Below are 20,740 nucleotides of genomic sequence, written 5' to 3'. Positions count from 1 at the left end.
CCGTCTCATCAGGGCTTTTATCTCCTTGTTGAGGACCCTCTTTTGGCTGGAACTAGCATTCACCGCCACCTGTTGTAGAAATACAATTACTTCTGAAAGACAATTTTCAATGATGTTAGTACCCACAGTTATTTTAGGGTGACTTTCATGACGGTCAATGTCCACAATAATCACTCCCTGTGCCGGTAGTTCAACTTTACCAATTTTAATGGTCATCTCCTTGAACCCCATCTGCGGCACGGGTAAGCCATTACTGGCGATGATGCTCAAGTTACTGTCTGGATACCGTGTCATATCAGCATCAGTCCAATACTGCTTAAAAAGTACATAAGGGATTGTGGTTACTTGTGACCCAGTATCCAGCAAGGCGCTCATGGGGATACCGTCCAGCACCACGGGTAAAACCGGGCGCCCCCCAACGTACTTATCATGCCAATTATAAGGGCCTGGTGATCTTATGCCTGGGGGTTGGCCCTCTGCCCCAGGTTGGACCCGTTTAAATTACAGTACCTGGAAATGTGTCCGGGCTGGTTGCATCGACGGCAAATGGGCTGTCCATCCTCTGCGTAGCGGTCTGTGGGCCTCCCTCGGAACGACGGGATCCTCCTCTGTCGACGCCACGGGACATCCTCCGGACTTGAAGCCAGCTTGATGGGTCTTGACGGGTCCACTTGCAACGCCTGGACGGTCCTGGTCAACGCCGCGACGCTCCTGGTCAGCTCCTGGACTTGGTGGTGCAGGCCTTTCGACGGGGCTTGGTTCAGGGCCTGTGCATCAGCCTCCACGGAGTCCATAGAGGAGGGCGCCGCCTCCTGGTGGTAGGTGATAGCAGGGTGCCGGGGGTTTATAGCGCCACTGGTTGCAGATTCACGGAGCACCCTTATGGCCCTGTCCTTAAATTGGGCAAAGGTCAGGTCGGGGTTCTGGAGGAACATGAGGCGCAGCTGGGCCCTGTGGGCGCTGGACAGCAGACCCTCTATGAATTGTTCTGTTAGCAGCTTATCCGTTTCCTGCACGCTGCCAGGGTCAGTTTGTTGGATAGCCCTCAAGGCTTCCTGCAGATTTAGGGCATAGTCTCTGATGCTGTCCTGTGCCCGCTGCTTACATCCATAGAACCTCATTTTAATTTCAGCGGAGGTACGTGTATCAAAGGTACCCCGCAGCCGGGCCAGAATACCCTTCACAGTCCCTTTCTCCTCAGTGGGCCATGATTTTACCTCCCTTTGGGCTGCGCCAGTTAACTGCCCTGTCAGTATGCTAACCTTCTGTTCCTCTGTCAGGGGGTAAACGTGGAACAAACTGTATAGCCTTTCCTTGAAGTCAGTTAGGGCATGGGGCTCCCCTGAGTATTTGGGCAGCCAGGCCGCTCCAGGGATGTAGGGCAGGGAAAAGGGCATCACCGCTGCTGCAGCTGCGTTGGTGGTACTGGGCGCCTCTGTGTCCGACATCTTCTTCCCCCCCTAGTGAAGTGTGGCCTACCTTCCGACGATCCTCTTCTGTAGGCCGCGGCTCCGCTGCTGCTCTGGACGAGGACCTTGCGTCGCGTCCTGATGACGTCAGCGTCGCTGTCTCTCCCTTCCAGGACCTTGCGCAGCGTCGGTGCGTGGGGCGGAGCTTCGGATCTCGCGCGGTTTTGACGTCCACGCCCCTCTTCTTCCCGCGCGGCGTCCTGAAGATGGCGTCCGATGGCGGGAAACAGCTGCGGATGGCGGGAAGACGGCGGGAAAAGGTCCAAGATGGCGTCTGATGGCGGGAATCGGCTCCGAATGGCGGGAAACGACTCCACAGGTAAGTTACAAAAGTCTTTTTCAGGCACGCAGTACCCGGTGGTTGCGGGCACGAAATCCTGCCGACTACGCCAAAGCTGACTCGCCCCCTGGGCCGTGGGGCACTCGGATCCGGGCAATAGGGGGAACGATGGGAGTAGTAGTGGCAATCCGGTTCCGTGGCTCAGGGTGGTCAGGCCAGTGGTAGTCCGTTATGTGCTGATGTTTATGTCCGACTTCGCCACCCATGGATTTGCGGTCATTAGGAACCGCCGCTGCATGCAGACCGCTGGGGCTGATGATGTGTGCAGCTGGGATGGTGTGACTCCCCACGGGAAGAGTGCGGCCCCAGGGCAGTGTAGTGGATGGTGGGAGTGATGATGGTGAGAGTCCCAGTACCGGTAGTGCTGGAGGCGCGAAGGAGCACACAGACAATAGGTTGCAGTCCAGGGTCTTTACTGAAACAGGTAAACTGACCCATAAACAGTCCCAGCTAGGAGGGGACCTGGATGTCTGAGAGCAACGGGGAAATTGGCCCTGGTCAGGGTGAGGGTGTAGGCCTACCGTGCTTTCTGCGCTCCTTCTGGCTATCTCCTCGTTATAGGGTAACAGCCCACGTTTCCGAGCTTTCCGTGTATTCTCACCTGTATGGCCTGCGACGTGGGTTCCTTTCTGCTCCCGGCCTTGTACGGCTTTACTGGTCCCTTCGGTTGTGGCAGGGCCTCCAGGCTTCTTAGGCCAAGGAATATACAGTCCCTTGCGGACTGGTTCTCTGCTGGGGGATGTGGAATCCTTCCAGCCTCAGACACCAAAGTCTGGTAAAATTAAGTCTTTTCTCTGCCAAGACAGGCTCTCTTCGCCTCTTGTCTCTGGTTTGTGGCTCTCCTCCTGCCACACTTCCTCTTAGGTGCAGTGCAACTTTCTGTCCCTGCTCTGGGACACCTCTCAGTGCTGAGGCAGGTCGTCCAGCTCTCTCTAACCCTGCCCTCAGTACCAGCTTTTATAGGGGCAGCCAGCTCCCCCTACTGGCCTGAGAGAGGAGGCATTGCATGCTAATGTTCCCCTGACTAGAGAACCTCCCCCTTGCTCTCAGACACAGCTTTATTACACTTTGTGGCATCCAGGCCAGGGTGACACAGTGACAGTGCTGAACTGTCTACAGGAGGGGATTTCTGAGGCCGCGCTCCAGCAGCTCCATCTAGTGGTGTCAGTGCTGAACTGTCTACAGGAGGGGATTTCTGAGGCCACGCTCCAGCAGCTCCATCTAGTGGTGTCAGAGCTGAACTGTCTACAGGAGGGGATTTCTGAGGCCGCGCTCCAGCAGCTCCATCTAGTGGTGTCAGGGCTGAACTGTCTACAGGAGGGGATTTCTGAGGCCGCGCTCCAGCAGCTCCATCTAGTGGTGTCAGTGCTGAACTGTCTACAGGAGGGGATTTCTGAGGCCGTGCTGCAGCAGCTCCATCTAGTGGTGTCAGTTCTGAACTGTCTACAGGAGGGGATTTCTGAGGCCTGTGCTCCAGCAGCTCCATCTAGTGGTGTCAGTGCTGAACTGTCTACAGGAGGGGATTTCTGAGGCCGCGCTGCAGCAGCTCCATCTAGTGGTGTCAGAGCTGAACTGTCTACAGGAGAGGATTTCTGATGCCTGTGCTCCAGCAGCTCCATCTAGTGGTGTCAGTGCTGAACTGTCTACAGGAGGGGATTTCTGAGGCCGCGCTGCAGCAGCTCCATCTAGTGGTGTCAGAGCTGAACTGTCTACAGGAGAAGATTTCTGATGCCTGTGCTCTAGCAGCTCCATCTAGTGGTGTCAGTTCTGAACTGTCTACAGGAGGGGATTTCTGAGGCTGTGCTCCAGCAGCTCCATCTAGTGGTGTCAGTTCTGAACTGTCTACAGGAGGGGATTTCTGAGGCCGCGCTCGGCAGCTCCGGTCTCCTCAGCACTGACCCGTCTAGATGCAGCTGTATTATAGTTCCCGGGCGCTTCCTCCCTTCCAGGGGCTTTGTCTCTCCTGAGGAGGTAACGTGCAGACGTAAAGGACGTGACGTGTGACGGGCGTTGGGAATCAGGGCTTTGTGGGCGGGGTGAGCGCAGAGCGGCAGTCACGTGTTCCGCAGTCTGGTGATTGGTGGGCGGGGATTGTTGGGGGTGGTCAGCTGATCTCTCCGGTCCGGCGCAGTGTCGCCTGTCGTCACCATGAGCGGTCACCTGCTGCTGTATTCTGGGGTCACCGTGGCCTTCTGGGCGACGCTGCTGATCGTAGGTAAGAGCCTGCGGATGCTGAGTGCTCGGGGGCCCCAGAGGCGGCGCCGCTCCCTGCGTGGCGTGTGGCCCCCCGGGTCCCTGGTGCTGTGTCACGGGACACTGTGCGCTCAGATGCTGTTCACACAAGGCAGTAACCTAGAAACCGCGGGTATATAGTGAGTCTATATATATATATATATATAATGTGTGTATATACAGTGTGTGTGTGTGTGGGGGGTGTATATATACAGTGTGGGGTGTGTATATATACAGTGTGTGGTGTGTGTGTGGGTTGTGTATATACACAGTGTGTGTATATATGTGTGTGTGTGTATATACAGTGTGTGTGTGTGGGGGGTGTATATATACAGTGTGTGGTGTGGGTTGTGTATATACACAGTGTGTGTGTGTGTGTGTACAGTGGGGGAAATAAGTATTTGATTTTCTGCCGATTTTGCAAGTTTTCCATCTACAGAGAATGGAGAGATCTGTAATTTTTCTCGTAGGTCACTTCACCTGTGAGAGACAAACTCAAAATAAAATCCAGAAAATCCCATTGTAGGATTGTTACATAATTAATATTCATTTTATTGCATGAAATAAGAATTTGCTACAATAGAAAAACAGAACTTAATATTTGGTGCAGAAACCTTTGTTACAATTCCAGAGGTCAGACGTCTCCAGTAGATCTTGACCCGGTTTCCACACACTGCAGCAGGGATTTTGGCCCCCTCCTCCATACAGATCTTCTCCAGATCTTTCAGGTTTCGGGGCTTTCGCTGGGGAACATTGAGTTTCAGCTGCCCCCAAAGATTTTCTATTGGGTTCAGGCAGGGCCGGCTCCAGGTTTTTCTGGGCCCCGGGCGAAAGAGTCTCAGTGGCCCCTTTAACACATACATAATTCATGATGCACAGATATGGCAGAGAAATATATGTGTGTATATATATATATGTATGTGTACAAGGCCAAAGATTTCACTTCTTACATGACATGAGTGATATCTATAGTAAATTCTACAATAGCTCAGAAACCGGCGAATCCTCACAGTGCAGACCGGACAGAATAGTCCTACATACAGTATTATGGGCCCCATATAACCCTCCATACAGGATACTGACCCCCATATAGTGCTCCATGCAGGCTGTGCCCCCCACACACACACATAATGCCCCATGCAGGATGTCCCTCACCCCCCCCCATATAATGCCCCATGCAGGATGTCACCTCTCCCCCCATATAATGCCCCATGCAGGATGTCACCTCTCCTCCCACATAATGCCCCATGCAGGATGTCCCCTCTCCTCCCATATAATGCCCCATGCAGGATGTTCTCCCCCCCCCCCCCCCCCCCCTAAACATAATGCCCCATGCAGGATGTCCCTCACCCCCCCCCCCCCCATATGATGCCCCATGCAGGATGTCACCTCTCCCCCATATAATGCCCCATGCAGGATGTCACCTCTCCCCCCATATAATGCCCCATGCAGGATGTCCCTCACCCCCCTCCCCCATATGATGCCCCATGCAGGATGTCACCTCTCCCCCCATATAATGCCCCATGCAGGATGTCACCTCTCCCCCCATATAATGCCCCATGCAGGATGTCCCTCACCCCCCTCCCCCATATGATGCCCCATGCAGGATGTCACCTCTCCCCCCATATAATGCCCCATGCAGGATGTCACCTCTCCCCCCATATAATGCCCCATGCAGGATGTCACCTCTCCCCCCATATAATGCCCCATGCAGGATGTCACCTCTCCCCCCATATAATGCCCCATGCAGGATGTCACCTCTCCCCCCATATAATGCCCCATGCAGGATGTCACCCCCACCCCCCCATATAATGCCCCATGCAGGATGTCCCTCACCCCCCCCCCATATGATGCACCATGCAGGATGTCACCCCCACCCCCCCCCATATAATGCCCCATGCAGGATGTCACCTCTCCCCCCATATAATGCCCCATGCAGGATGTCACCCCCACCCCCCCATATGATGCCCCATGCAGGATGTCACCTCTCCTCCCATATAATGCCCCATGGAGGATGTCACCTCTCCTCCCATATAATGCCCCATGCAGGATGTCACCCCCACCCCCCCATATGATGCCCCATGCAGGATGTCACCTCTCCCCCCATATAATGCCCCATGCAGGATGTCACCTCTCCCCCCATATAATGCCCCATGCAGGATGTCACCTCTCCCCCCATATAATGCCCCATGCAGGATGTCACCTCTCCCCCCATATAATGCCCCATGCAGGATGTCACCCCCACCCCCCCCATATAATGCCCCATGCAGGATGTCACCTCTCCCCCCATATAATGCCCCATGCAGGATGTCACCCCCACCCCCCCACATAATGCCCCATGCAGGATGTCCCTCACCCCCCCCCATATGATGCCCCATGCAGGATGTCACCTCTCCCCCCATATGATGCCCCATGCAGGATGTCACCTCTCCCCCCATATAATGCCCCATGCAGGATGTCACCTCTCCCCCCATATAATGCCCCATGCAGGATGTCACCCCCACCCCCCTATATAATGCCCCATGCAGGATGTCACCTCTCCCCCCATATAATGCCCCATGCAGGATGTCACCCCCACCCCCCTATATAATGCCCCATGCAGGATGTCACCTCTCCCCCCATATAATGCCCCATGTCTCTCCTCACTTCTCACCTGCTGCCGCTGCTCCGACAGGACTTTGTGAGAGCCGGAATTCTTGCTGGTTGGTCGGTGATCAAATTCTTATTTCATTCAATAAAATGCAGATTAATTCTGTAACAATCCTACAATGGGATTTTCTGGATTTTATTGTTAGATTCTGTCTCTCTCAGGTGAAGTGACCTACGATAAAAATTACAGATCTCTCCATTCTGTGTAGGGGGAAAACTTGCAAAATCGGCAGAGAATTAAATGCATATTTTCCCCACTGTAAGGGCAGGGAGTGTATGACGGATACATCTCACATCTGTGCCGCTGTCCGCACTCCTACTCTCCAGTCTGCGCTGTGTACACACTATACATAAGTCTGCACGCCCCTGGCAAATGCCAGGATTTTGTCATGTAGAAGAAGTTTTACCTGTTTAATGTCGCCGTAATCTGTACAAATCCAGTGAGGAACAAAGTGAAATTATTTCAGGTAGTGTAAGGGGGCGCAGACTTATGAAACCACATTATTTTACCTTTTTCTAACACTTTGGTGCAGTGCCCTGTGCGGTTCTGGCAGCGGTCGGGGTTCTCTGGGAGCTTTGACACTTTTTGTAGGGTTGATCCGCGTCGCTGTAATGGCGGCGGCTGAGCGCTGACGATTGTGTAACATGGGGGGATGTGATCGGCCGATTCTCAGCACAACCACAATTATAGCAGGGCGTGCACACTTATGCATCCACATTATTTTAGCTTAGTTATTCTTATTTTACCTAGAAAATGACTTCACTTTGTTTCCCACCAGATTTGGCGACACTAAAGGGGGGGGGAGGTCTAAAATGTTTCTTCTTGGTGTGCTTATTACATGGCAGAATCCCGGCATGATATCAGGGGCGTGTAGACTTTGGTACGTTTCATGTGAGACCCATATGGACTTCCTCAGAGCGCGGCTCGTATGTTCCAGTCTCTGTTCCGCTTTTTCTTCTTCCCCTTTTTGCCTTCTGGCCGGTGACCTCGGTCCCCCATGATGTCTGTGCTGGAGAGCTGGGTGACCCGTCCGGCCGCCATTAACCACAGCATCCTGTGTGGCAGATCTGCCCGGTAATGCCTCACTGGGGGCCACGGTCGCCTGGGGGCTGATCAGCTTCTCTGTTCTGGAGCCTTCAGTCAGGAGCAGAGTCACCGACAACACATCCCCTCCCCCATCTACTGTGTGAGGGGTAAACGCCACCCGGGGAGGGTCCGACCTGCCTAGTTATAAGGGGACATGATGAGAGGGCAGAGGGTTCACGCTATAACAGCGGCCATATTGGTCGTCCACCTGATTGTACGAAACTGATATAAGAATTAGCTGAGCAGAAATGTCACCAGACTGCCACAGGAGACGGATCCACGGAGAGCATTCTCCACGTACATTACATCTCCGGACCGTGAACCAAATGATTGAGAAATGATGAATAAAATTGTGAGTAGCACAATAATTACCACATGCTCACCACCATGACTGCTGCATTATCTTCCAGCTGTTAGTGCAGTCTCTTCAGACGCCACCGGACCTGTTCACACCATGCTGAAATCAGAAGAAAGCTCCCTGTAAATCCTGTATTATACCCCAGAGCTGCACTCACTATTCTGCTGGTGCAGTCACTGTGTGCATACATTACATTACTGATCCTGAGTTACATCCTGTATTATACTCCAGAGCTGCACTCACTATTCTGCTAGTGCAGTCACTGTGTACATACATTACATTACTGATCCTGAGTTACATCCTGTATTATACTCCAGAGCTGCACTCACTATTCTGCTGGTGTAGTCACTGTGTACATACATTACATTACTGATCCTGAGTTACATCCTGTATTATACTCCAGAGCTGCACTCACTATTCTGCTGGTGCAGTCACTGTGTACATACATTACATTACTGATCCTGAGTTACATCCTGTATTATACTCCAGAGCTGCACTCACTCTTCTGCTGGTGCAGTCACTGTGTACATACATTACATTACTGATCCTGAGCTACCTCCTGTATTATACTCCAGAGCTACACTCACTATTCTGCTGGTGCAGTCACTGTGTACATACATTACATTACTGATCCGGAGTTACCTTCTGTATTATACTCCAGAGCTGCACTCACTATTCTGCTGGTGCAATCACTGTGTACATACATTACATTACTGATCCTGAGTTACCTCCTGTATTATACTCCAGAGCTGCATTTACTATTCTACTTGTGCAGTCACTATGTACATACATTACATTACTGATCCTGAGTTACATCCTGTATTATACTCCAGAGCTGCACTTACTATTCTACTTGTGCAGTCACTATGTACATACATTACATTACTGATCCTGAGTTACATCCTGTATTATACTCCAGAGCTACACTCACTATTCTGCTGGTGCAGTCACTGTGTACATGCATTACATTACTGATCCGGAGTTACCTTCTGTATTATACTCCAGAGCTGCACTCACTATTCTGCTGGTGCAATCACTGTGTACATACATTACATTACTGATCCTGAGTTACCTCCTGTATTATACTCCAGAGCTGCATTTACTATTCTACTTGTGCAGTCACTATGTACATACATTACATTACTGATCCTGAGTTACATCCTGTATTATACTCCAGAGCTGCACTCACTATTCTGCTGGTGCAGTCACTGTGTGCATACATTACATGACTGATCCTGAGTTACATCCTGTTTTATACTCCAGAGCTGCACTCACTATTCTGCTAGTGCAGTCACTGTGTACATACATTACATTACATTACTGATCCTGAGTTACCTCCTGTATTATACTCCAGAGCTGCGCTCACTATTCTGCTGGTGCAGTCACTGTGTACATACATTACATTACTGATCCTGAGTTATATCCTGTATTATACTCCAGAGCTGCACTCACTATTCTGCTGGTGCAGTCACTATGTACATACATTACATTACTGATCCTGAGTTACCTCCTGTATTATACCCCAGAGCTGCACTCACTATTCTGCTGGTGCAGTCACTGTGTACATACATTACATTACTGATCCTGAGTTACATCCTGCATTATACCCCAGAGCTGCACTCACTATTCTGCTGGTGGAGTCACTGTGTACATACATTACATTACTAATCCTGAGTTACATCCTGTATTATACTCCAGAGCTGCACTCACTATTCTGCTGGTGCAGTCACTGTGTACATACATTATATTACTGATCCTGAGTTACCTCCTGTATTATACCCCAGAGCTGCACTCACTATTCTGCTGGTGCAGTCACTGTGTACATACATTACATTACTGATCCTGAGTTACATCCTGTATTATACTCCAGAGCTGCACTCACTCTTCTGCTGGTGCAGTCACTGTGTACATACATTACATTACTGATCCTGAGCTACCTCCTGTATTATACTCCAGAGCTACACTCACTATTCTGCTGGTGCAGTCACTGTGTACATACATTACATTACTGATCCGGAGTTACCTTCTGTATTATACTCCAGAGCTGCACTCACTATTCTGCTGGTGCAATCACTGTGTACATACATTACATTACTGATCCTGAGTTACCTCCTGTATTATACTCCAGAGCTGCATTTACTATTCTACTTGTGCAGTCACTATGTACATACATTACATTACTGATCCTGAGTTACATCCTGTATTATACTCCAGAGCTGCACTTACTATTCTACTTGTGCAGTCACTATGTACATACATTACATTACTGATCCTGAGTTACATCCTGTATTATACTCCAGAGCTACACTCACTATTCTGCTGGTGCAGTCACTGTGTACATACATTACATTACTGATCCGGAGTTACCTTCTGTATTATACTCCAGAGCTGCACTCACTATTCTGCTGGTGCAATCACTGTGTACATACATTACATTACTGATCCTGAGTTACCTCCTGTATTATACTCCAGAGCTGCATTTACTATTCTACTTGTGCAGTCACTATGTACATACATTACATTACTGATCCTGAGTTACATCCTGTATTATACTCCAGAGCTGCACTTACTATTCTACTTGTGCAGTCACTATGTACATACATTACATTACTGATCCTGAGTTACATCCTGTATTATACTCCAGAGCTGCACTCACTATTCTGCTGGTGCAGTCACTGTGTGCATACATTACATGACTGATCCTGAGTTACATCCTGTTTTATACTCCAGAGCTGCACTCACTATTCTGCTAGTGCAGTCACTGTGTACATACATTACATTACATTACTGATCCTGAGTTACCTCCTGTATTATACTCCAGAGCTGCGCTCACTATTCTGCTGGTGCAGTCACTGTGTACATACATTACATTACTGATCCTGAGTTATATCCTGTATTATACTCCAGAGCTGCACTCACTATTCTGCTGGTGCAGTTACTATGTACATACATTACATTACTGATCCTGAGTTACCTCCTGTATTATACCCCAGAGCTGCACTCACTATTCTGCTGGTGCAGTCACTGTGTACATACATTACATTACTGATCCTGAGTTACATCCTGCATTATACCCCAGAGCTGCACTCACTATTCTGCTGGTGGAGTCACTGTGTACATACATTACATTACTAATCCTGAGTTACATCCTGTATTATACTCCAGAGCTGCACTCACTATTCTGCTGGTGCAGTCACTGTGTACATACATTACATTACTGATCCTGAGTTACATCTTGTATTATACCCCAGAGCTGCACTCACTATTCTGCTGGTGCAGTCACTGTGTACATACATTACATTACTGATCCTGAGTTACATCCTGTATTATACTCCAGAGCTGCACTCACTATTCTGCTGGTGCAGTCACTGTATACATACATTACATTACTGATCCTGAGTTACATCCTGTATTATACTCCAGTGCTGCACTCACTATTCTGCTGGTGCAGTCACTGTATATATAGTGCATTGTGAAAGTATTTGCCCCCCTTGAACTTTTCTACCTTTTGCCACATTTCTGGCTTCAAACATAAAGATATAAAACTCGAATTTTTTGGGAAGAATCAACAACAAGTGGGACACAATCGTGAAGTGTAACGAAATTTATTGGATATTTTAAACTTTTTTAACAAATTAAATACTGAAAAGTGGGGCGTGCAATATTATTTGGCCCCCTTGAGTTAATACTTTGTAGCGCCTACATTTTGCTGCGATTACAGCTGCCAGTCGCTTGGGGTATGTCTCTAGCAGTTTTGCACATCGAGAGGCTGAAATTCTTGCCCATTCTTCCTTGCAGCTGGAGCTCATTGATGTTGGATGGAGGGCGTTTGTGAACAGCAGTTTTCAGCTCTTTCCACAGATTCTCGATTGGATTCAGGTCTGGACTTTGACTTGGCCAGTCTAACACCTGGATACGTTTATTTTTGAACCATTCCATTGTAGATTTTGCTTTATGTTTGGGATCATTGTCTTGTTGGAAGATAAATCTCCGTTCCAGTCTCGGGTCTTTTGCAGACTCCAACAGGTTTTCTTCCAGAATGGTCCTGTATTTGGCTCCGTCCATCTTCCCATCAATTTTAACCATCTTCCCTGTCCCTGCTGAAGAAAAGCAGGCCCAAACCATGATGCTACCACCACCATGTTTGACAGTGGGGATGGTGTTTTGAGGGTGATGAGCTGTGTTGCTTTTACGCCAAACATATCGTTTTGCATTGTGGCCAAAAAGTTTGATTTTGGTTTCATCTGACCAGAGCACCTTATTCCACATGTTTGGTCTCCCAGGTGGCTTGTGGCAAACTTCAAACGAGACTTTTTATGGATATCTTTGAGAAATAGCTTTCTTCTTGCCACTTTTCCATAAAGGCCAGATTTGTGCAGTGTATGACTGATTGTTGTCCTATGGACAGACTCTCCCACCTCAGCTGTAGATCTCTGCAGTTCATCCAGAGTGATCATGGGCCTTTTGGCTGCATCTCTGATCAGTCTTCTCCTCGTTCGAGATGAAGTTTAGAGGGACGGCCGGGTCTTGGTAGATTTGCAGTGGTCTGATACTCCTTCCATTTCCATATGATCGCTTGCACAGTGCTCCTTCAGATGTTTAAAACTTGGGAAATCTTTTTGTATCCAAATCCGGCTTTAAACTTCGCCACAACAGTATCTCAGAGCTGCCTGGTGGGTTCCTTGGTCTTCATGATGCTCTCTGCACTTGAAACAGACCCCTGAGACTATCACAGAGCAGAGACCCCCTGAGACTATCACAGAGCAGAGACCCCCTGAGACTATCACAGAGCAGAGACCCCCTGAGACTATCACAGAGCAGAGACCCCCTGAGACTATCACAGAGCAGAGACCCCCTGAGACTATCACAGAGCAGAGACCCCCTGAGACTATCACAGAGCAGAGACCCCCTGAGACTATCACAGAGCAGAGACCCCCTGAGACTATCACAGAGCAGGTGCATTTATACGAGACTTGATTACACACAGGTGGATCCTATGGATCATCACCAGTCATTTAGGAGAACACTGGATCCTTCAGAGATCCGCACTGAACTGCTGCACTGAGAGTAAAGGGGCCGAATAATACTGCTCGCCCCACTTTTCAGTTTGTAATTTGTTAAAAAAAAGTTTAAAATATCCAATAAATGTCGTTCCACTTCATGATTGTGTCCCACTTGTTGTTGATTCTTCCCCAAAAAATTAGAATTTTATATCTTTATGTTTGAAGCCAGAAATGTGGCAAAAGGTAGAAAAGTTCAAGGGGGCAAATACTTTCACAATGTACTATATATACAGAAATGAGGCAAAAGGTAGAAAAGTTCAAGGGGGGCAAATACTTTCACAATGCACTTGTACATCCTGTATTATACTCAAGAGCTGCACTCACTATTCTGCTGGAATCTGTGGATAGGAGTGGTTGGGCCGATGTTATGTTGTGTTGTCATGTGATACAATGTTACTGTTCGGTCATGTGACCTCTGACCTTGTGTTGTCTCCTTGCAGGTACCTGTTACACGATATTTGATCTGGGTTTCCGCTTCGATGTCGCCTGGTAAGTGATGAGATGTTGGTGAGTCCGGGTGCAGGATGATGCGGAGGACGTAGAGTCTGCAGGGAGAGCCGTGTGTGTGTTATGTTCCTGTACACATAGACTCCATTGTAGCAGCTGCAGACTGGATATTAGATGATGGGACGGAGGAGCTGAGGCTCGGCAGCGGCCTATCCTGTGTGTCGGTGACTTTCTGGGAAGGTCTGGGTTCCCCTCCCCCGTGTTTGCACTGTCCGCTCCTTGCTGTTGACACACAACAGGTGGGCGGCCTCGCCCAGTGTCTCGCCCGGTGCCGGCTGGATCCTGTGTGTTTGGTGCTGGCTGTGATCTGGCCTCTCGCCTGCTGGGGTCTGGTGTGTGCAGGACTCGCTGTGTGTCCTTCAGGGAGGTGTAAGATAGAGGTGACCCTGTCCCCAGGTGTGCGGGGTGGGGGCAGCCATGTCTGTCGGCTTCTTCTACGCATTGCTCTCCTAGTGGACGGTAATTTTGGCCCCTCAGGTCCGTGCAGAGGACGCAGCGCTGTACACCGGCCCCATTGTGTATTGTCATAAGCAACTCCTGGATAACAGCCCTGAGTGCACTGTGCCGATGGTGGTGCCGCCCTCCGGTCCCGCGGGCACTGTGCCGATGGTGGTGCCGCCCTCCGGTCCCGCGGGCACTGTGCCGATGGTGGTGCCGCCCTCCAGTCCCGCGGGCACTGTGCCGATGGTGGTGCCGCCCTCCGGTCCCGCGGGCACTGTGCCGATGGTGGTGCCGCCCTCCGGTCCCGTGGGCACTGTGCCGATGGTGGCGCCGCCCTCCGGTCCCGTGGGCACTGTGCCGATGGTGGCGCCGCCCTCCGGTCCCGCGGGCACTGTGCCGATGGTGGTGCCGCCCTCCGGTCCCGCGGGCACTGTGCCGATGGTGGTGCCGCCCTCCGGTCCCGCGGGCACTGTGCCGATGGTGGTGCCGCCCTCCGGTCCCGCGGGCACTGTGCCGATGGTGGCGCCGCCCTCCGGTCCCGTGGGCACTGTGCCGATGGTGGCGCCGCCCTCCCGTCCCGCGGGCACTGTGCCGATGGTGGCGCCGCCCTCCCGTCCCGCGGGCACTGTGCCGATGGTGGCGCCGCCCTCCCGTCCCGCGGGCACTGTGCCGATGGTGGTGCCGCCCTCCGGTCCCGCGGGCACTGTGCCGATGGTGGCGCCGCCCTCCCGTCTTGCGGGCACTGTGCCGATGGTGGCGCCGCCCTCCCGTCTTGCGGGCACTGTGCCGATGGTGGCGCCGCCCTCCCGTCCCGCGGGCACTGTGCCGATGGTGGTGCCGCCCTCCCGTCCCGCGGGCACTGTGCCGATGGTGGTGCCTCCCGCCCCGTGGTGGGATCTGTTACTTGATGGATGACCTATTTCTCTCCCAGGTTCCTCACGGAGACGTCCCCGTACATGTGGGCCAACCTGGGCATTGGACTGGCCATCTCTCTGTCTGTGGTGGGCGCTGCATGGTGAGTGACCGCAGTGTACACATAGTGTCATGGCCACATGTCAGTGAAGACCCTGGTAGGTGCAGGAGATGGTGATATAACAATGATTCCTACACCAATCGCTGACTATGGGGGGGGGGACCCATCTGCGGGGCACTGTACTGGCGTCACCCTGCCACTCGGGGGCAGATGTGTCTGGGATTCTTGTAGAACTTGTGGCAGACATAATATAATGGAGCGGGGAATCCGGTCTCCTCTGTAGTGTGGGCCCGGGGATGGACAGGGACTAGGAAACTCACCAAGAGGGAAGTCTCTGTGCCCCACTGCACCCCCCAGCCTGCGGACCCCAGGGTTCTGATCTCCTCGGAGGGACAGCCCCTCGCCCCCCATGACTCTGTTGTCCGGATTGTCTCCATGTGTCACTCTGTCGTTCTAGGGGGATCTACATCACCGGCTCCAGTATCCTGGGAGGAGGGGTGAAAGCCCCACGGATTAAAACCAAGAACTTGGTCAGGTAAGGTGACCCCATAATATTGGTCCAGAGACCCCCACGGCCGATGCTTTACCTGAGCTTTCTTCTTCTAGTATCATTTTCTGTGAGGCAGTGGCGATCTACGGCATCATCATGGCGATTGTGATCAGCAACATGGTGGAGGTAAGAGCAGCTCCTGCCTGCCGCGGAGGAGGCACGTGTGTTCACTGTGGCTAGACGTGGCGGGTGGCCTGGGGTGGCGGTGCACCTCGGACCTCTCTCCAGTCATTGTGGTCCCTGGCGCTCGTGCAGCTCGGACCTCTCTCCAGTCATTGTGGTCCTTGGCGCTCGTGCAGCTCGGACCTCTCTCCAGTCATTGTGGTCCCTGGCGCTCGTGCAGCTCGGACCTCTCTCCAGTCATTGTGGTCCCGGGCGCTCGTGCCGCTCGGACCTCTCTCCAGTCATTGTGGTCCCGGGCGCTCGTGTAGCTCGGACCTCTCTCCAGTCATTGTGGTCCCGGGCGCTCGGACCTCTCTCCAGTCATTGTGGTCCCGGGCGCTCGGACCTCTCTCCAGTCATTGTGGTCCCGGGCGCTCGGACCTCTCTCCAGTCATTGTGGTCCCGGGCGCTCGGACCTCTCTCCAGTCATTGTGGTCCCGGGCGCTCGGACCTCTCTCCAGTCATTGTGGTCCCGGGCGCTCGGACCTCTCTCCAGTCATTGTGGTCCCGGGCGCTCGGACCTCTCTCCAGTCATTGTGGTCCCGGGCGCTCGGACCTCTCTCCAGTCATTGTGGTCCCGGGCGCTCGGACCTCTCTCCAGTCATTGTGGTCCCGGGCGCTTGTGTAGCTCGGACCTCTCTCCAGTCACTGTGGTCCCGGGCGCTTGTGTAGCTCGGACCTCTCTCCAGTCACTGTGGTCCCGGGCGCTCGTGCAGTTCAGACCTCTCTCCAGTCACTGTGGTCCCGGGCGCTCGTGCAGTTCGGACCTCTCTCCAGTCATTGTGGTCCCGGACGCTCGGACCTCTCTCCAGTCATTGTGGTCCTGGGCTCTCGTGTTGCTGGAGTCAGTTATTATTGATGGCAGTGAAGGCTACAATAAAGAGAGGGGCTTCTGTATAAAGTATGGAGGATAATGATGGCATTTTTGTGTTTCAGCAATTCAAAGCGAATACTCCAGAGACGATTGGGAACAAGAACTACCATGCAGGTCAGTCCTGACAATGACCCCCATCCTCCGCACCTGACATCACAGCTCTTAGTCTGGGCTATGAGGGGCAGTGTGTCCTCTGCAGTGATCGGTGGGGGGCTCAATAGATCTCCATACTGGCAGCTCATGTTCTGATAGATTTATTATGGTGGCTGGTCCTGCATTCTGCTTCTTCATCATTGGGGGCAGCATTGTGCAGGAGGAGGCGTTCAGTAGGTGTGAGGAGGTGTTATCTGAGATATGACGCTGACCCCCCATGTTTGTCCGTGTCCCTCGTTATCCGCGCCCTGATCCCCCTGTGATGTTTCAGGGTTCTCCATGTTCGGTGCCGGCCTGACGGTGGGCTTCTCCAACCTGTTCTGTGGGATCTGTGTGGGGATCGTGGGCAGCGGCGCGGCTCTCGCTGACGCGCAGAATCCCAGCCTCTTTGTGAAGATTCTGATCGTGGAGATCTTCGGCAGCGCCATTGGGCTTTTCGGGGTGATTGTCGCCATCTTGCAGGTACGTTTTCTCGGGATTAGTTCTCCCTGGTTGGTGCTGCAGTGAGTTCTGCTGATAAATCAGACAGATGGAGTATTTTTTTTTTCTGATTTGATTTTCAGACGTCCAAGGTAAAGATGGGAGACTGAGGAGCAGCGTGGCCGCCGCCGCTGATCACTCCCCCCTGGAGAGAGGACCCAGACTATTCCGTGGCTCGTGGCCGCTCTTCCCGTCCGTTGTACCCCCACACCTGCCGTCTCTGCTGTATATAATCTTATCCTGTTTTAGCTTCTGTGATGATAAATTTATAGATTTATTTAATGAGATTGGTCCCTTCTATGCGAGAGGCGGCGCCGGACCCCCCCACCCCCCGAGTATTGCAATAACATGGTCATGTGATTGTTGCGTGTGTGTGTGTGTGTGTGACACCCCCCCCCATGCCCCCAGAAATGCTTCACCTTGTGGAGACCACCAGCTGCTGTAGAGACTTACCGCCAAGGACAAAGGTCTGCAGAAGCCCCCCGCCAGCCGTCCTGCCCCCCCACACCTGTCAGAGGCGGATGTTACTATCTGACTTGTTAATGAGCCAAAGCCTCCTCCACATATGAAGGACCACAACCCCCATCCTCCGGAGCAGACTCTTGTGTGGCTTTTATCTCTGGTCATGTGACAAGTCTTGCAGGAGCGAGCACTGACTTACTGGCTCCACTAGGTGGCACTGGAGCAGCAGTTTCCCACTGGACGGCTCGTCTGCACGCGCTATTACTTTCTGTCTTCATCTCCCTGATATTAAATATTCAGTGAATTCTCTGTATACTGTGTCTCTGTATATACTGCAGTGCTGTGAAGACTCGGGGTCTTCCGTGGGCTTAACACTACTCAGACAACACAGGGTGGGGGTAACACAGCGTGGCAATACTTTACTGAACCACAAAGCGGCCAATAAACACATAGAACAGTCCCAGCGAATCCCCAAGATGATGGAACATTACACAGTCTCACGCTTCCTCCTCTGCCCACCTTCTGCTTCTCTGGGCTCAGCCCCTTGAATGGCAGAACCCCCCCCCAAACCTCAGTGTGCATTAGTGGAGAGATCTTTCTCAGGTGACCTCATCACCTGGGTCTCCATGTGAGACTCCCTGTGGTGAAGGCTCCGCCGGATCTTCTTTCAACACTCACACAATTGGCCTAGACGATTTTTGAACAATGGTTAGAGGCTCCTGAGATTAGTGGAATGCTGGACACTTTACAAGTTATATTAGTGTACATAAAGTGACGAGCAAGCAGAACATTAATAAAGCACAGCCGGCAACCTCTAATAAAGCACAATAAGGTATTTCTCTTGGGTTTACAAATCTAATCGTCTGGATAATTAAGATTTTAGGCTGTATCGTCACAAGTGCCTACTGTCCTTCATGGCTGGCAAGAGAGGGGCTATCTGCTGGGATCGGGCAGCGGAGGGGGGGGGATTCCCCTACACTGGTATCTGCTGGGGTCAGGCAGTGGAGGGAGGGGGGATTCCCCTACACTGGTATCTGCTGGGGTCGGGGTGGGGGGGGGGGGGGGATTCCTCTACACTGGTATCTACTGGGATCGGGCAGCGGAGGGGGGGGATTCCCCTACACTGGTATCTGCTGGGGTCGGGGGGGGGGGGGGATTCCTCTACACTGGTGTCTGCTGGGATCGGGCAGCGGAGGGATGGGGACTCCCCTACACTGGTATCTGCTGGGGTCAGGCAGCGGAGGGAGGGGGGGGATTCCCCTAGACTGGTATCTGCTGGGATCGGGCAGCGGAGGGGGGGGGGATTCCCCTACACTGGTATCTGCTGGGGTCGGGGGGGGGGGGGGGGATTCCCCTACACTGGTATCTGCTGGGGTCGGGGGGGGGGGATGGGGATTCCTCTACACTGGTATCTGCTGGGATCGGGCAGCGGAGGGGGGGGGATTCCCCTACACTGGTATCTGCTGGGGTCGGGGGGGATTCCTCTACACTGGTGTCTGCTGGGATCGGGCAGCGGAGGGGGGGGATTCCCCTACACTGGTATCTGCTGGGGTCGGGGGGGGGGGGATTCCTCTACACTGGTGTCTGCTGGGATCGGGCAGCGGAGGGATGGGGACTCCCCTACACTGGTATCTGCTGGGATCGGGCAGCGGAGGGGGGGGGGATTCCCCTACACTGGTATCTGCTGGGGTCGGGGGGGATTCCTCTACACTGGTATCTGCTGGGGTGGGGCAGCGGAGGGATGGGGACTCCCCTACACTGGTATCTGCTGGGGTCGGGCAGCGGAGGGAGGGGGGATTCCCCTAGACTTTTATCTGCTGGGGTCGGGGGATTCCCCTAGACTGGTATCTGCTGGGGTCAGGCAGCGGAGGGAGGGGGGGGATTCCCCTACACTGGTATCTGCTGGGGTCGGGCAGCGGAGGGAGGGGGGGGGATTCCCCTACACTGGTATCTGCTGGGGTCAGGCAGCGGAGGGAGGGGGGGGATTCCCCTAGACTGGTATCTGCTGGGGTCAGGCAGCGGAGGGAGGGGGGGGATTCCCCTACACTGGTATCTGCTGGGGTCAGGCAGCGGAGGGAGGGGGGGGATTCCCCTACACTGGTATCTGCTGGGGTCAGGCAGCGGAGGGAGGGGGGGGATTCCCCTACACTGGTATCTGCTGGGGTCGGGCAGCGGAGGGAGGGGAATTTCCCTACACTGGTATCTGCTGGGGTCGGGCAGGGGAGGCGGGGGGGGATTCCTCTAGACTGGTATCTGCTGTGGTCGGGCAGTGGAGGGGGGGACGGGCTCTCCCCTACACTGGTATCTGCTGGGGTCGGGCAGCTGAGGGAGGGGGGGTCCTCCCCTACACTGGTATCTGCTGGGGTCAGGCAGCGGAGGGAGGGGGGGGATTCCCTTACACTGGTGTCTGCTGGGATCGGGCAGCGGAGGGAGGGGGGTTCCCCTAGACTGGTATCTGCTGGGATCGGGCAGCGGAGGGGGGGGATTCCCCTAGACTGGTATCTGCTGGGGTCGGGCAGTGGAGGGAGGGGGGACTCCCCTAGACTGGTATCTGCTGGGGTCGGGCAGTGGAGGGAGGGGGGTCTCCCCTAGACTGGTATCTGCTGGGTCGGGCAGCGGAGGGGGGGGGGATTCCCCTAGACTTGTATCTGCTGGGGTCGGGCAGCGGAGGGGGGGGGAGGGGGGGCGACTCCCCTACACTGGTATCTGCTGGGGTCGGGCAGCGGAGGGAGGGGGACTCCCCTAGACTGGTATCTGCTGGGGTCGGGCAGTGGAGGGAGGGGGGTCTCCCCTAGACTGGTATCTGCTGGGGTCGGAGGGGGGGGGGGGGGATTCCCCTAGACTGGTATCTGCTGGGGTCGGGCAGTGGAGGGAGGGGGGTCTCCCCTAGACTGGTATCTGCTGGGGTCGGAGGGGGGGGGGGGGGGGATTCCCCTAGAC

At 53.2% G+C, this 20,740-nt stretch overlaps 1 protein-coding gene across 1 annotated transcript; it reads left to right on the top strand.

Annotated features, from left to right (window-relative positions):
* Window positions 1–3,867: 3,867 nt before the first annotated feature.
* Window positions 3,868–18,113, top strand: ATP6V0B (ATPase H+ transporting V0 subunit b). Its single transcript, XM_073644035.1, has 8 exons — window positions 3,868–4,024; window positions 13,639–13,687; window positions 15,078–15,161; window positions 15,577–15,654; window positions 15,726–15,795; window positions 16,768–16,819; window positions 17,130–17,320; window positions 17,422–18,113. The coding sequence occupies exons 1-8, from the start codon at window positions 3,958–3,960 to the stop codon at window positions 17,446–17,448; spliced, it is 618 nt and encodes a 205-aa protein (XP_073500136.1). The 5' UTR covers window positions 3,868–3,957; the 3' UTR covers window positions 17,449–18,113.
* The last annotated feature ends 2,627 nt before the right edge of the window (window positions 18,114–20,740 follow it).

This window comes from Phyllobates terribilis, unplaced genomic scaffold (genome assembly GCF_046119375.1).
Source record: "Phyllobates terribilis strain yellow unplaced genomic scaffold, ASM4611937v1 Scaffold_8__6_contigs__length_399053987, whole genome shotgun sequence".
Taxonomy (NCBI): Eukaryota; Metazoa; Chordata; class Amphibia; order Anura; family Dendrobatidae; genus Phyllobates; species Phyllobates terribilis.
The sequence above is the reverse complement of the archived record's forward strand: the minus strand, read 5'-3'. Positions and strand labels throughout refer to the sequence as shown.

Bases quoted from the DNA above. Each gene is read 5' to 3' on its own strand.
- ATP6V0B (XM_073644035.1), top strand. From the start codon at position 3,958: ATGAGCGGTCACCTGCTGCTGTATTCTGGGGTCACCGTGGCCTTCTGG. The intron at 15,162-15,576 runs GTGAGTGACCGC...CTGTCGTTCTAG, and splicing joins TCTGTGGTGGGCGCTGCATG to GGGGATCTACATCACCGGCT. The intron at 15,796-16,767 runs GTAAGAGCAGCT...TTTGTGTTTCAG, and splicing joins TGATCAGCAACATGGTGGAG to CAATTCAAAGCGAATACTCC.